The 12,244-nt window shown below is 42.8% G+C and overlaps 3 protein-coding genes across 7 annotated transcripts in view; 1 reads left to right on the top strand and 2 right to left on the bottom strand.

The window, feature by feature from the left end:
- Positions 1 to 263: 263 nt before the first annotated feature.
- Positions 264 to 4,388, bottom strand: sc5d (sterol-C5-desaturase). Its single transcript, XM_072661965.1, has 5 exons — positions 4,342 to 4,388; positions 3,796 to 4,013; positions 3,492 to 3,624; positions 3,268 to 3,368; positions 264 to 1,937 (listed from the first exon to the last, which is right to left on the bottom strand). The coding sequence occupies exons 2-5, from the start codon at positions 4,003 to 4,005 to the stop codon at positions 1,488 to 1,490; spliced, it is 894 nt and encodes a 297-aa protein (XP_072518066.1). The 5' UTR covers positions 4,006 to 4,013; positions 4,342 to 4,388; the 3' UTR covers positions 264 to 1,487.
- Positions 4,389 to 5,354: 966 nt separating this feature from the next.
- anapc13 (anaphase promoting complex subunit 13) lies at positions 5,355 to 6,459 on the top strand. Its single transcript, XM_072662826.1, has 2 exons — positions 5,355 to 5,663; positions 5,961 to 6,459. Exons 1-2 carry the CDS (start codon positions 5,565 to 5,567, stop codon positions 6,084 to 6,086), a joined length of 225 nt encoding a protein of 74 aa, XP_072518927.1. The 5' UTR covers positions 5,355 to 5,564; the 3' UTR covers positions 6,087 to 6,459.
- A 2,246-nt stretch (positions 6,460 to 8,705) lies between these two features.
- arhgap32b (Rho GTPase activating protein 32b) overlaps positions 8,706 to 12,244 on the bottom strand; it is an 87,803-nt gene continuing 84,264 nt past the window's right edge. For all 5 annotated transcript variants that reach the window (XM_072662823.1, XM_072662822.1, XM_072662821.1 and 2 more), the window contains 2 exons: positions 11,412 to 12,007; positions 8,706 to 11,316 (listed from right to left, as the gene is read on the bottom strand). In XM_072662823.1, coding sequence (XP_072518924.1) covers positions 9,079 to 11,316; positions 11,412 to 12,007 — 2,834 coding nt within the window. In that variant the 3' untranslated portion in view covers positions 8,706 to 9,078. The remainder of the gene's footprint in view (positions 11,317 to 11,411; positions 12,008 to 12,244) is intronic.

Consider the following 12,244-nt stretch of genomic DNA (forward strand, 5'->3'; position numbering starts at 1 on the left):
ACAGTAAGCTGTTCATATGAATCAGCAGGTATATGTGTATGTATCTGCAGAACAGACAGCATTACTGTCTATTAGACTACACTGGACTGTATAATAGTGTTACTATGCACTGGATTGTAAATATAAGCCTATCTGTGTGTGCGCTGTTGGTAACACAGTGATGAATAGCTCCAAAAACAATGAATACATTCATTGATTCATTCACTCCTCTTCTTTTCCACTTCTTCCAGGTCAGGGTCACAGTGACAATAAACACAATGGGGTCCAATTTAGCCCTTTATTGGAAAAGCCCATTATTATCAACCAAATACCAGATACGGTCCAACGCTTCATAAACAAATAGAGGTCTATGAAAGCCCGTCAATATATATATATATATATATATATATCCAATTATTAGAGGAAGAAAGACTGATCATAAAAATGTCAATTGATTGGCAATCAGTAAAAGCTAGATGATGTGACTACTTCACATTTGTGCTTTCCCAACAAAGCTGTGTCCTCCCTTCAGAAAGTGAGTGAAACCTTTACTACTGTTAAAAATGTACAAAACTGGTTGTTACAAAGTGCTGCATCTTTTACTAAAGCAACTCCAGCTGTTCAGTGCAAAACAAGCAATAGAGGTTAGGTATCACTACTACCCAACCAATCAAACAACTCCCCCAACCCCCTCCCAAAAAACATGTATTTCCATTTTTCTGTATCAGTTGCAAACAGCAGCTGGTCTTTACACAGCCTTTCATTTCATGATGAATGGGCCAATAGAAATGGTCCCAAATTATTTGGGATAAAAATCTCTTTACATTAAATGTTAAGGTTTTTGACACCCAATGTAAAGCTAGCATTTGGGAGTTTAACGTTTTTCTCCCTTAAAAGTAATGATCTGCAATGTCCTGGCAAAACCATTCGAGCTGCATTAAAGCTAAGAGAGCAGCATATCGTCTCAGTCATGCGAAAAACCTTGTATCTTTAAAATTTCCAAACCTTTACAGAAGGGAAAAAAACTTTTTTTAATCTCAAATGGAAAAAAAAGAAAAAGATCTTATTAAGAGTCATTTTTGAGCATTTCTATTGGTCCATTCAAATGCAACTTTGACACAATATAAAAAACAACTGCCAGTTAATGTCAAATTATGGCAAACATGGAGATGCAAGGACTTGCGTGACAGTGGCAATATGTTTTCTCTAGGCTTTAAAGCATTTGGAATAACTGATTCAAACAGTGCTGATGTTTGTCACTACTAGTAGACACTTTCACTGAATTATCCTGAGACTCGAGTGCCTGTGTTTCAAAGACATCTTTCATCAGTCCTGCATTTCTACGTTTCATGTTTCATTCTCTTCGTGATACGGAGACTGCAGGGGTCTTATCCTTGGCTTGTCTACAGGATTAAGAGAACACTTCTTTAATCGTTAAGGAATAACAGATAAGGAACTGAGGCTTGTCTCAGGGTGTCTCTATTTGAGCTGTAACCGGCTGGTTACGTCTACTCTTTTTTCAGATGGGTAGATCGCCCATTGGCTTGGCCAGCTGTGCCATTGGAGTCGAGTTTGCCCTCTGCCTTCAGTTTCTTGATACAGTCGTGCGGCCCCTTCCCCATCAGAGCTGAGGGGTGTCTGTAGGAGCGTCCAATGCGGTCCCACAGGGTGAAGTACTGTCCGTAGTTATAGTCGAAGAATAGATGGTGGTCAGTGTGGTGCGCTGCGCCGTTGATGATTTTCTCCAGCCGGCCGGGGACCCGATAGTCTCCGTCGTGAATGGAGATAGTCCATATGTTGACAAACACATAGAGGCCCAGGTAGAGCACCTTGTGTAGAGGGAAGAGGAAAGGGTAGATATGGTAGGGAAGCCCCTGAAGGAAACCGTCGACTGGGTGGAAAGCGTGGCTGGCAAAGGGACTCGGGATCTTCCAAACATGGTGGGGTTTGTGGAAGGACTGCACAAATGAACATGTGAATTTATTAGTAATACAGTTGTTTACCGGTTCCACAGTGCATTCCAATAGAGGTGATGGGGCATCACTGTTATTATGGAAAATTACAGAGTATGTCATGAGTGTAATCAGTATGTCTACAACACTGAACAACTGCATGTATCATAAGCTACACTCCAAGTGGTGGAGTTTGCTTTTCAGTAGATGGTCTTAAGCTAGAAAAAGCAAGACAACACAGAAAAATATCCTCAGGTTTAACAAGTATTACAGTAAAATATGAACTATACAAAACCCTTAAACTTGGTAATGCTATCCATACGTTAATTATTAATATATGGCCAGTTATACACATCTATCATGCAACATCATGCATAAATGGCATGATAAGTGGGCGTTCTAATGTTTATTTATTTATTTATTTTTATGCTTACAGCATACAACAATCAGCCGTAACATTAGTCCCTCTTCTGCTGCCACAGCAGATCTGACCATTCGAGGCATGGCCTCCTCAAGACCTCTGAAGGTGTTCTGTGGTATCTCTCACCAAGCCATTAGCAGCAGATACTTTAAGTCCTGTAAGTTGTGAGGTGGGGCCTCCGAGGATTGCAATAAAAAGCCTTAAGTGCCAATGACGGTGTTGCCGGCTTACCGGTTGTCCTTTCTTAGACCACGTTTGGTAGGTACTGATCACTGCATAGCACAAAACCCCTACAGGATCTGCCTGATGTTTGTTTGTAATCTGGCCCTTGTCAAAGTGTTTCAGATTCTTATGCTTGCCCATTTCTCCTGCTTTTAACACATCACCTTCAAGAACTGACTGTTCACCTGCTGCCTAATATGTCCCGCGTCTTGACAGATGCCACTGTAGATGAGAATAAGCAATGTATTTCACTTCACCTGTCAGTTGTGTTAATGATATATTATACTGATAGATTACATTATCGTATGGGATAAGCTGGCAGCTAGTTTGGATCAGCTTTCCCTGCTGCAAACTGAACTCTTACACTCCTGTAAGTGCTCAAATGTGTGCTCAATTTCATTTCTGGTTCAGAAATATTTGACCACTGCCCAACTATGAACCTGCAACGCTCCTACATTTCTACACCATTACTGCATTCTTGAGGCACGTTTGCATAGTCGGTCTGATACTCCACAGATTTGTTGGTATGTTTTATTTGTTCCAACTCAAGAAGGAAAACTGTGTTATTACATACATCCACCCTTACATTCCCAAACCCCACTCCAGCCCCTTCCAACACTTACATAAGTTACCTTTGGAAATCATCTTGTTGTTTGTTCTTTTGGACTAGTATACTATAAACTGGGCAGGTACCTTGTAGATGAGTCTGTGATGAAGGAACCTGTGAATCCAGTAGATGCACATATCGGTGAAAAAGAGAAATGAGAACATGCTGAAAATCAGTCCTGGCCAACCTGTAAATCATGAGAAAAGAAAGAATCATTGGTCTGAATAAGCTGAAATAAATAAATAAATAAATAAATAAATAAATAAATGAATGAATGAATAAAAGAGGTGCTGATAACACACAGCCTTACCCAATGGAGAGTCGCTGACATTGTCGTAGAGCTTGCTATACCCTCGGACTTCAGCGAAGAACAGCGCAACTGTGGGAATGCTGATCCATGGCAAAGAAGTCATAGCATACTTAATTTCACGCCGCACCTGGTTCTGTGGAGTAAGAAGCAAGTAATGGCACTTTTACACAACCTGTATCTGTAACGTGTGCAGATGTAGGCCCACACTAAACACAAATGGGGTGTAAAATCAAGACTGCCACTTCAGAGCTTTCCTCAGTTTTGTAAGTATTTTAACGTGAAAGGAAAGAGTTAGTGTCCTGACCTCCAAAAACTGAGGGTGCTTCATTAAACTGTGGTCAAAGATGAAATAGTAGCTCAAAGCTCCCAGGCCGAGGTATAAAACTGCAGCACCGAGGTTGGTGACCACCAACAGTCCGAAGATCTGCCGTAGAGCCTCATCCTCAGGCCATGAGGAGGGATACACATACGGAGTAAAGAAGTAATAGTCTGCAAAGCTCAGCACAAGGTCCATGGTTGGCACTGTGGGGTGAAAAAAAGGCGTCTATTAGAAGATGACTACATAATAATGCAATGACATTGCGATACATTTTGTATGTTATTAATATTAAAGAAACTGAATTTACTTCAGAGAAACCATCTCTGTTCCCTGCTGTCAGTTCTGAACAGACCAACCAGCTGAAAACTAACAGAACTACACAAAACTCCCGACACGCACAGAAAGGCAGCTAGTGTCCCTAATACTAACGACAACGTAGACCAAGAAGGTAGCAGGTGTGACCGTGAGACCCCAATATTCACATACTTGACTTGACTTGACTTTAGGGAAGAAATGAGCTGCGGGTCCTACCTGAGGAGGTGCTGAAGTTCAGCTCCCTGCAGACCCGCTCTTCAACACGCACACCAACCCAACACGCGTGACGCAGCCACAGAACCCAGCTGCGCCCAATAGGCGACCTTTGCGTCACCACGCAAGCAGATTCCTCGGATTTGATTGGACAAACGCGCGGTCTGATCATGGCGTTACAGACTCAGGGGCAATGTTTAAAGGAGCATAGTTGTAAGAGGGGGCAATTTTATTAATCATTTAATTAATATGTGCGCTGGTTGCAGCTCGGTGTAGTGATAAACTAACATACTGCACTTTGCACTGTATTTGCATTATTCTGTTTTTATTTGTATAAATAATTCCTGAATTATAGTGTTTATTATTATTATTATTATTATTATTATTATTATTATTATTATTATTATGATATGCTCTTGTGCTGCTGTAATGTGGACTTTACTTGGGATTAATAAAATGATCTATCTATCTATCTGTTTAAAATATTTCATCGTTGATCAGAATTATGTGAAAATCAGTGAAAGTGAGTGAAACTGCCTCACCAAGTCGACAGGTCGCCCCCTGCTGTTTGCTTTCAAAAGATATCTACGTTAACAAGGACCCGCTTTATATGTTCCGCAGTAGGGACCATATTCAATAGTTATCGCTATATTAAAATACATAAACGCTATATTTAATACCATGTCACCGTTTCAAAAGTTTGACCGTGTGTAAAAGGCAGAGATATATTTTAACGATCGTTTCCCCTAAACGGACTACAAAGTTTGTCACGCTGATGACGTCACGAACGCGGAACTGTATGTGTCGCCTGCAGAGGGTCCTGGGAATTGTAGTTCGATTGCATTTCAATTTTCACAGTTGTATTGCTGCTTGGCTAAGCACAATATGCTAATGTTATATCGTATGCGCACACACAAACACAAGTGTTTAATTTAGTCAGTTAAATCATCGACATTATGCGAAAGCAACCAGCAGATGGCGCAGGTCTGCACTTTCGCTTACCAACGTCATCAAAAAGGGACAGAAGAAACGCTGAGCGCCAACGCTGATAAGCTGTTAGCAAACAGAGGGCGGCCTCAGCAGTGCTGTGTGTTTAAGGTTCATCTAGATATGAATTAAGAAACTGGTGAATGATCGGGACCGACAGCTCTCTTTGTTGAACCCGTGTGCAGCTCTGTCTGAGCCCCCCGCGGTTTACCCCTCAGCTAGCCGCATCCAGAGGCGCGATGGACAGTGAGGTTCAGAGAGACGGCAGAGTGCTGGATCTGACCGATGATGCCTGGAGGGAAGACCGGCTGCCGTATGAAGACGTGACCATTCCTCTGGTACCTTTCTACCGTCGATAATGATCATACGAGGGTGGTCTTTGTGTTCAGAGCTGGTTCAGACTATGGAGTTGTGTTTTCCTGTAACGTTACCTCGACCCTCTGCTTCTCGATCAGTGGAATAGTGCTCTGTACACTGTCTGTTTTTATTAATGTAGTTATTTAATTTGGTGATTAGTTAGGGCTTCTTGGTGGAGATTTGATCATTTTACATTGTTCATAATAATATAATGACTCCCAACTGAAATGACACACAGGGTTACAGCTAATGTTCATGTTTTGCTTTTTTCCTCTTAGAGTGAACTTCCAGAAGCAGAGCAGGATAATGGTGGATCAACAGAGTCAGTTAAAGAGCAAGAAATGAAGTGGTCTGACCTGGCTCTTCAAAGTTTGCATGAAAATACTCCAAATACTGGGACATAACTAGCAGTATGTTTATGAAGTATGTTTATATGATGATAATGACGAAGATGAAGAATCTGCATGCCAGTTATCGTTTGTGGGGTCACTGACTCCACTTTTGGGCCATACCTGAGTAAATGACCAGTTTCACCTGTGACTAAAAGATTTCTGTACTCAGACTGGAAACTCCATGCTGGTCGAGTTTATTATGAAACAAGTAATGCATGGTGTTTTAAATTACACTAAAGTAGTGCTTATATTTTGTGATATTGAATTGAGTAAACATTTTGTACCGGAAACCATGTAAAGCTTCCTTTTAGAAATTATGCATCTGTTGGAATCACCTGTGGGGATGTAAGGATTTGCTAGAAGGAAATAAACTGAATTAAAATAACAGCTTTTACACTGAATGCAATGAGAAATCAATGTTAATGGCTAGGTGCAGCACTATTGGGTACAATCTCTTGAAATATGACATTTGGTTTCTCAGACTCCTCCATTTCTTACAAAAAAATGGTTATTTGGAATCTCTCAAAGAAAGCTTTGTAGCACCTTTATTTTTAAAAATGTATTCATAACAAAATGAGCCATCCTTCATAACTATCATTTTTGTATTTTCTTTTAACCCGCTCCACAGTCAACTCTGTATGCCTGTGCCAGGAGTGCTATAAGATGCAGTTATGGGTAGAAATACTGACACTCAGAATGTGACTCTGGCTAGACTGAGGTTTATTTGTGTTTGTAAAGGTAACATTAAAATGCTCCAACTGTAGAACACAAATCGCATAAATATATATATATATATATTTAACCAGTGGATACTTTTGATCATATTATTCATCAATAGGACTCAACATGGTTAATACTCGATCTTACAAAAAGATGTTTTCACATTTGGCACACAACTAGGTGGCTCCATAAGCCAGACATGTTAGTAACGATTAGGGGGAAATGTTTCTTCTGGGTCTTTTTATTTGTGTGACACAATCTGAGCCTTCCATAGCAACTAAGGGCCAAATTCAATCAAAACATACAGATGAATAAACACTGAAGAGATTTGATTAGTGGATATGTGAATGAATGCTGGAAACTGAACTGATTTTGCAGTTAACTGCTGAACACTACTCTGGTTATCACTTACCAGCTGGCAGGTACAGCAGACAGAAAAGGCAAGAAGTATTGACTGAATGTGGCCCTTATGTTTCACAGTTTACCTCCAAAGGACAGGTTGTAGATGGAGGCATCAATGTAAGAAGCCAAACACTTATATAAATCATATAGGATTTCAGATTGGTCCCATAAAAAGCTATACAGATGCTTTTATTTAGCGGTTTTCCTTAAACTAATCCACAATCCTTTTCACAGTCTTAAAAAAATCCCAAAAAACAAACAAACAAAAGAAAACAAGGCATGTTAATGTCAATCACAAAAGTGTCCATAAAATTGAAAACTATTCAATAAGACTATTGGCGAGACATAAGGGGCAGGGAAATACCAGGGAAATAATCATTAATATGTAATGGACCATTTTTTTTAGTTTACCAGTTCTGGCCCTACTTCAGTGAATTCCAGAGTTAAACACACTGTTATGCAGAACGCACTTTCACCTTTACAACAAGTGAACAAAAAACAGAGACATGCAACTGATGTGGCAAACAACATAAAACCCGGTCCCCCTCATCATAAACCATTTATATGATTACTAATCTTTGGGAAATGTGCCGTTCCATTACTTATGCAGCCCGCAAGCTCTTAAAGACACAAAAAGCACGTGTCCATATTTCTCACACTCAAGAGTAAGAATGTTGGTCTGGGATCATCTTATGCCTTTTATACACCACTGAACAGAATGACATGGACAAAAGATGCCTGATCTTAGACCAGTGCTCTTATTCAGAGATGCTCAACGAATGCAGTCCCAAGACAATATACCTAGACAGACTGTAAGGGGTCTAGTTTATATAAAAAAAAAGAAGAAAAAAAAAAGAAAAGATGATGAACACCAATTTCTGTTGTAAAACGTGTCTATATGAAATGCATTCAATTGAGAAAAATCTTTAAATAGAAGTCATTAAGGTGCTGGTTTAAAAGCTGTCTGACTAAAGTGTTTCAACTATTAAACTCGATCACTAGTACTCAGTCAGTATCATCTTTCCCTTGCCATGTTCTTTAAGGGGGGGAGGGAAGACAAGACTCAACCGTTGTCTCTGCTGATTCATGCTGGCACTCTGAAGCTCAGTCATTAACCAACACAGCTGCAGGAATGCTTCCTCGGTTCCAAGTCTTGCTCATTATTTGGTCCTTCTGACAAGCCAAACACAGTTCATTAAAATCTAGTAAGCTGAATTCTGTTGATAGCAAAAATACACTGTATAATAGTAATGGCACAGTTGGAGAACAAAAGATGAAATTGCACGTTTTGGGCCCCCCCCAACCCAAAGGCAGAGAAGTACAGGTTAACGTACCACCTAGTTGTGTACACTGAAAGTAGTGAGGAGAGAATGATGTTAACACAGATGTTCTCCTCCACCGTTACTGTAACATTCAAAAGTACACAATGGATATCAAGGTACACAGAACTGTTCTGTAAGAGATAGATTACATGCATTTCTAAAATGCAAACCTTTATCCCCCCCCAAATATGCCCAACCCCAAGCAATTCTAATATAACAAAAACAGAACATAAAAAAATCCCTTTATAACCAGTAGTTCTTTTTTTTCAGATATACATTACTTTTCTGGTTCAGGTGCATGTACCATTTGTCGTTCACATACAGTATCTACAGTCTGACTGCCACACTTAATATCACAACGTGGCTTTTCACACTACTGAATTGTGGTACATTCAATTCCATAAAAAGTCCTTTACATATTGTTAACACAATAAAAAAAGAATTGTAATGAAATTAACTGGATACGGTCATGAGACAGTCCACTGTCCTGCAGAGGCTGCTGAACTTTAATTCGGAAACTGTTATCAACATCCCAACCCATTAGTCCGTTAAACATCTGCTCACTCTGCGTTAATCTCTGCTTCGGGCCTCTGCATTGCAAGCTCAGCTTGGATGAAAGCACCCTGTCCCAAGGCTGTGGAATATGCGCGATTACTGTGGGAGGCTGAATACCCGGGAGTGTGGTAGGAGCTCGAGCCTCCGCGGTTTACCACGGAGGTCTGAGAATGAGGTCCTGGATGGTAATCATCCAGATTATCGTAGTGGGACTGCAGAGTTTGTCTTTGTCCATGTGATTGGTGAGAGTAAGATCCGGTATGGTCTCGGTCCAAGCTATCCTGTACATGAGATGGAGGGTTTGACTGGTTGTAATGTGGTCGTTCTCTAACACTATGGGATCTCTCTGGCTTTGGAGGAGGGACGGGCTTCACGGGGGCTGTGTGCTGCTGGTCGTCTTCACTGGTGCCGCTGGTGGGTTTGACCCTGCCTATGTGCCGATCTGGGTCTGGGCGATCATATCGAGGCTGGAAACCTCTGCTCTCTGGGTGTTCCTGCCAGTGTTTACTGCTTAGCTGCTTATCCCCAGCGTCAAACACAGACTCAAGATGCCCACCTTCTGATAAATGCTGCGTGCTCCGCGGGGGAGGCTGTGAATGATGTGAATGGCTAGATGGATAGGTTCTAGAGCTGCTTTGCTTTGGCGCACCAACTTTGTCTCCCATTCCGTTTCCCTGGCAGTGTTTCTCCGTCTCCATGTACATCAGAACGTCTGGGTCTGACATGAGGTGTCTAGAGACATGCTGCAATCCAGGAGTTACACTGCATCTCCCATCCTTTGCTTCAGCAGCCATCAACACACCCTTACCTGGATCTGACTTACTGCGCAAGTGTAGCACTTCTATTCCTCCAATGTCTCCTGCCATGTAGGGACCCACGTTGTCATACTGAGACATGACAGGCCCCTTCACCTTTTGCCTGGCTCTACTTTCCCTGCGAATAGAATGCATGCGAAGCCTCTCTGCTTCTTCTGGGTCCCAAGCAAAGTAAACAGCTCCTTTTGAGCCATGATAAGGAGGCAAGTCCCTACTTACAAAAGTATGTTCCTTCACAGGAATGACATGCCGCGATAGGTACTGATAGCCTCCTGATTTTCCCCCTGACCTACTGAGGTGCAGACCTGCATCACGACTGCTGAAAGAATGGACGTGCCGTAAGCGGATGGTACCATACGGATCCACATCATAATATGGAGCATCAAGAGGATGCGAGCCAGAATAGGGGCTGTACCTGTACTGGACTCTTCCATTCTCAAAGTAAGGCTGCAGCTGAGTGACATGATATTCAGCTTGTGATGGCTGCTGGTAAGACTTGCAGTGGTAGACCGGGCGCTGATAGTAGTAGAGCTCATCCTCTGGTGGAACTTCCGTTCTATTTATTGACACTGAGCGGATGGCGGTGGGGGGCACATGTAGAGAATGTACTCTACGAATGGTTGGGTACATAGCAGGTCCATCCACTGAGCTATAGCCGTGGCGATGCACCGAGCCTGGTGAAATATAATCACCCCTTACTGGTCCGCGGGATTTGAAGGAGTGGTGGAAGGACCTTGGTCCGATAGTATTGTAGCGCCCATCACCGTGGGCTCTGTATGGAATCTGGGGCTCCGATTTAGATACATAAGAGAGGTGGGGAGGCACACTCTCAGGACGGTAATGGCACCCCATGGAGGATGGTCCAGACGGTGCGGCTCTCTGATGGTAGTAGGCTTCCCCAGCAGGCTCTTGTAAGGAAGTCTCTCCCTTAGAGTGGTAAACATAAGCTGACTGATGAATGGAAGACTTGCGCTGTGATGGATGAGGCAGAGTGTCATCCAACGGTCCAGGAAGAGAGGCCTCTGCCAACATAGCATGATAAGTGGCTGTAGCGGCAGCCTCTGTTTTACAGAGGGCGGCCGTTGCCAGTTTGCTTTCGATTGAGCGAACAGGGGGGACTGGTGGTGTGATCTCATGAGTGTGGTGATGAGTAACACCTTCTACTCGAGGATTCACAGGCTTTATGGCCTCCCAAGGCCTTTCTCCACATGGTTCTTGGGGTGCTGCTGGGGTAGGTGCAATCCGTGCATTGGGCTGAGACTTACACTGGGTTTGAGGCTGACACTGAGAGTGAGGCTGATGTTGAGGTTGGGACTGAAGGGGCATTTGAGGTTGACTTTGCATTTGACGCTGTGGCTGGAGAACAGCTACTGGCTGCTCAGAGGATTTTGTGGTTGAGGGTGGGAGGACACTTTCAGCGGTATGAACCTGAATGAAAAACAAAACAGAAAATAAATATTTTCTGCATGTATCATCTGTATATCTGCTGTGTGTACGTGACCATAAGCTCCCAAAAAGCTTACCTCAGAGCTGACTCCAGCCTCAGTTTTGCAGGTGGTAGATGTGGTGGAACCACTGACGGTGCTGCAGGTTGTGGTGCTTACCGGAGTCTGGCCTGCAGAATGCTGCTGCCTCTCTGGACTTTTGTGTGTGGGAGATTGCTGTACAGGTTCGCTGGCAGGAGGGGCACTCTGGCTTGACGCCACTAGAGTAACAGTGTCCTTGCTATTACAGGGAGTGTTTGGTGACTTTGTACTGTCAGCTATGCTGAGGTGCAGGCTGGCTGAGTGTGTTAGTGTTTCGGTTTGGGTGCAGGGAGGAGGTGAAGAGGCAGCAGAGACCTGTGGCACATCCACTGCTTCCTCTTGGGATGTCTGTGATTGGAGTGTAGGAGGGGGTGGCCAGTCAAGGGTTTCTAAGAACTCCTGTGGCCTGAGGGGTGAGATTGGCGTGGGAGGTCCAGAAGATCTCCTTTGCGAAAGAATAGTGGCCTGCTGAGCAGATTCAGCTAACGCTAAAGCCAGCATGCGGGCAGCATTCTTTGGTTGGGGAGGAGGAGGGAGTAGGGACACAGAGCTTACTGGAGCAGTGCCCACTGGTGAATCCAGAGCTACAGCTCCTAGGGGAGGACAAAACAGAGGGTACTGACATTCAGGAGGAGTAAGCTACTAGTCAAGAGTAGGAAAAAGAGGGAAATGTTAAGTATGCACTATCTACATGTTGTTGAACGTTTTTTGCTACATTTAGGACAGCCATGCAAAGTGTTAAAGGTCAAAGCCTGGTAAACTAAACCTGAAAGCAAAACGGTTATTTTATTAACAAAAATCCATGAAAGATTTTTTTATATGAAATAAAA

Source organism: Salminus brasiliensis, chromosome 18 (genome assembly GCF_030463535.1).
Source record: "Salminus brasiliensis chromosome 18, fSalBra1.hap2, whole genome shotgun sequence".
Lineage (NCBI taxonomy): Eukaryota > Metazoa > Chordata > Actinopteri > Characiformes > Bryconidae > Salminus > Salminus brasiliensis.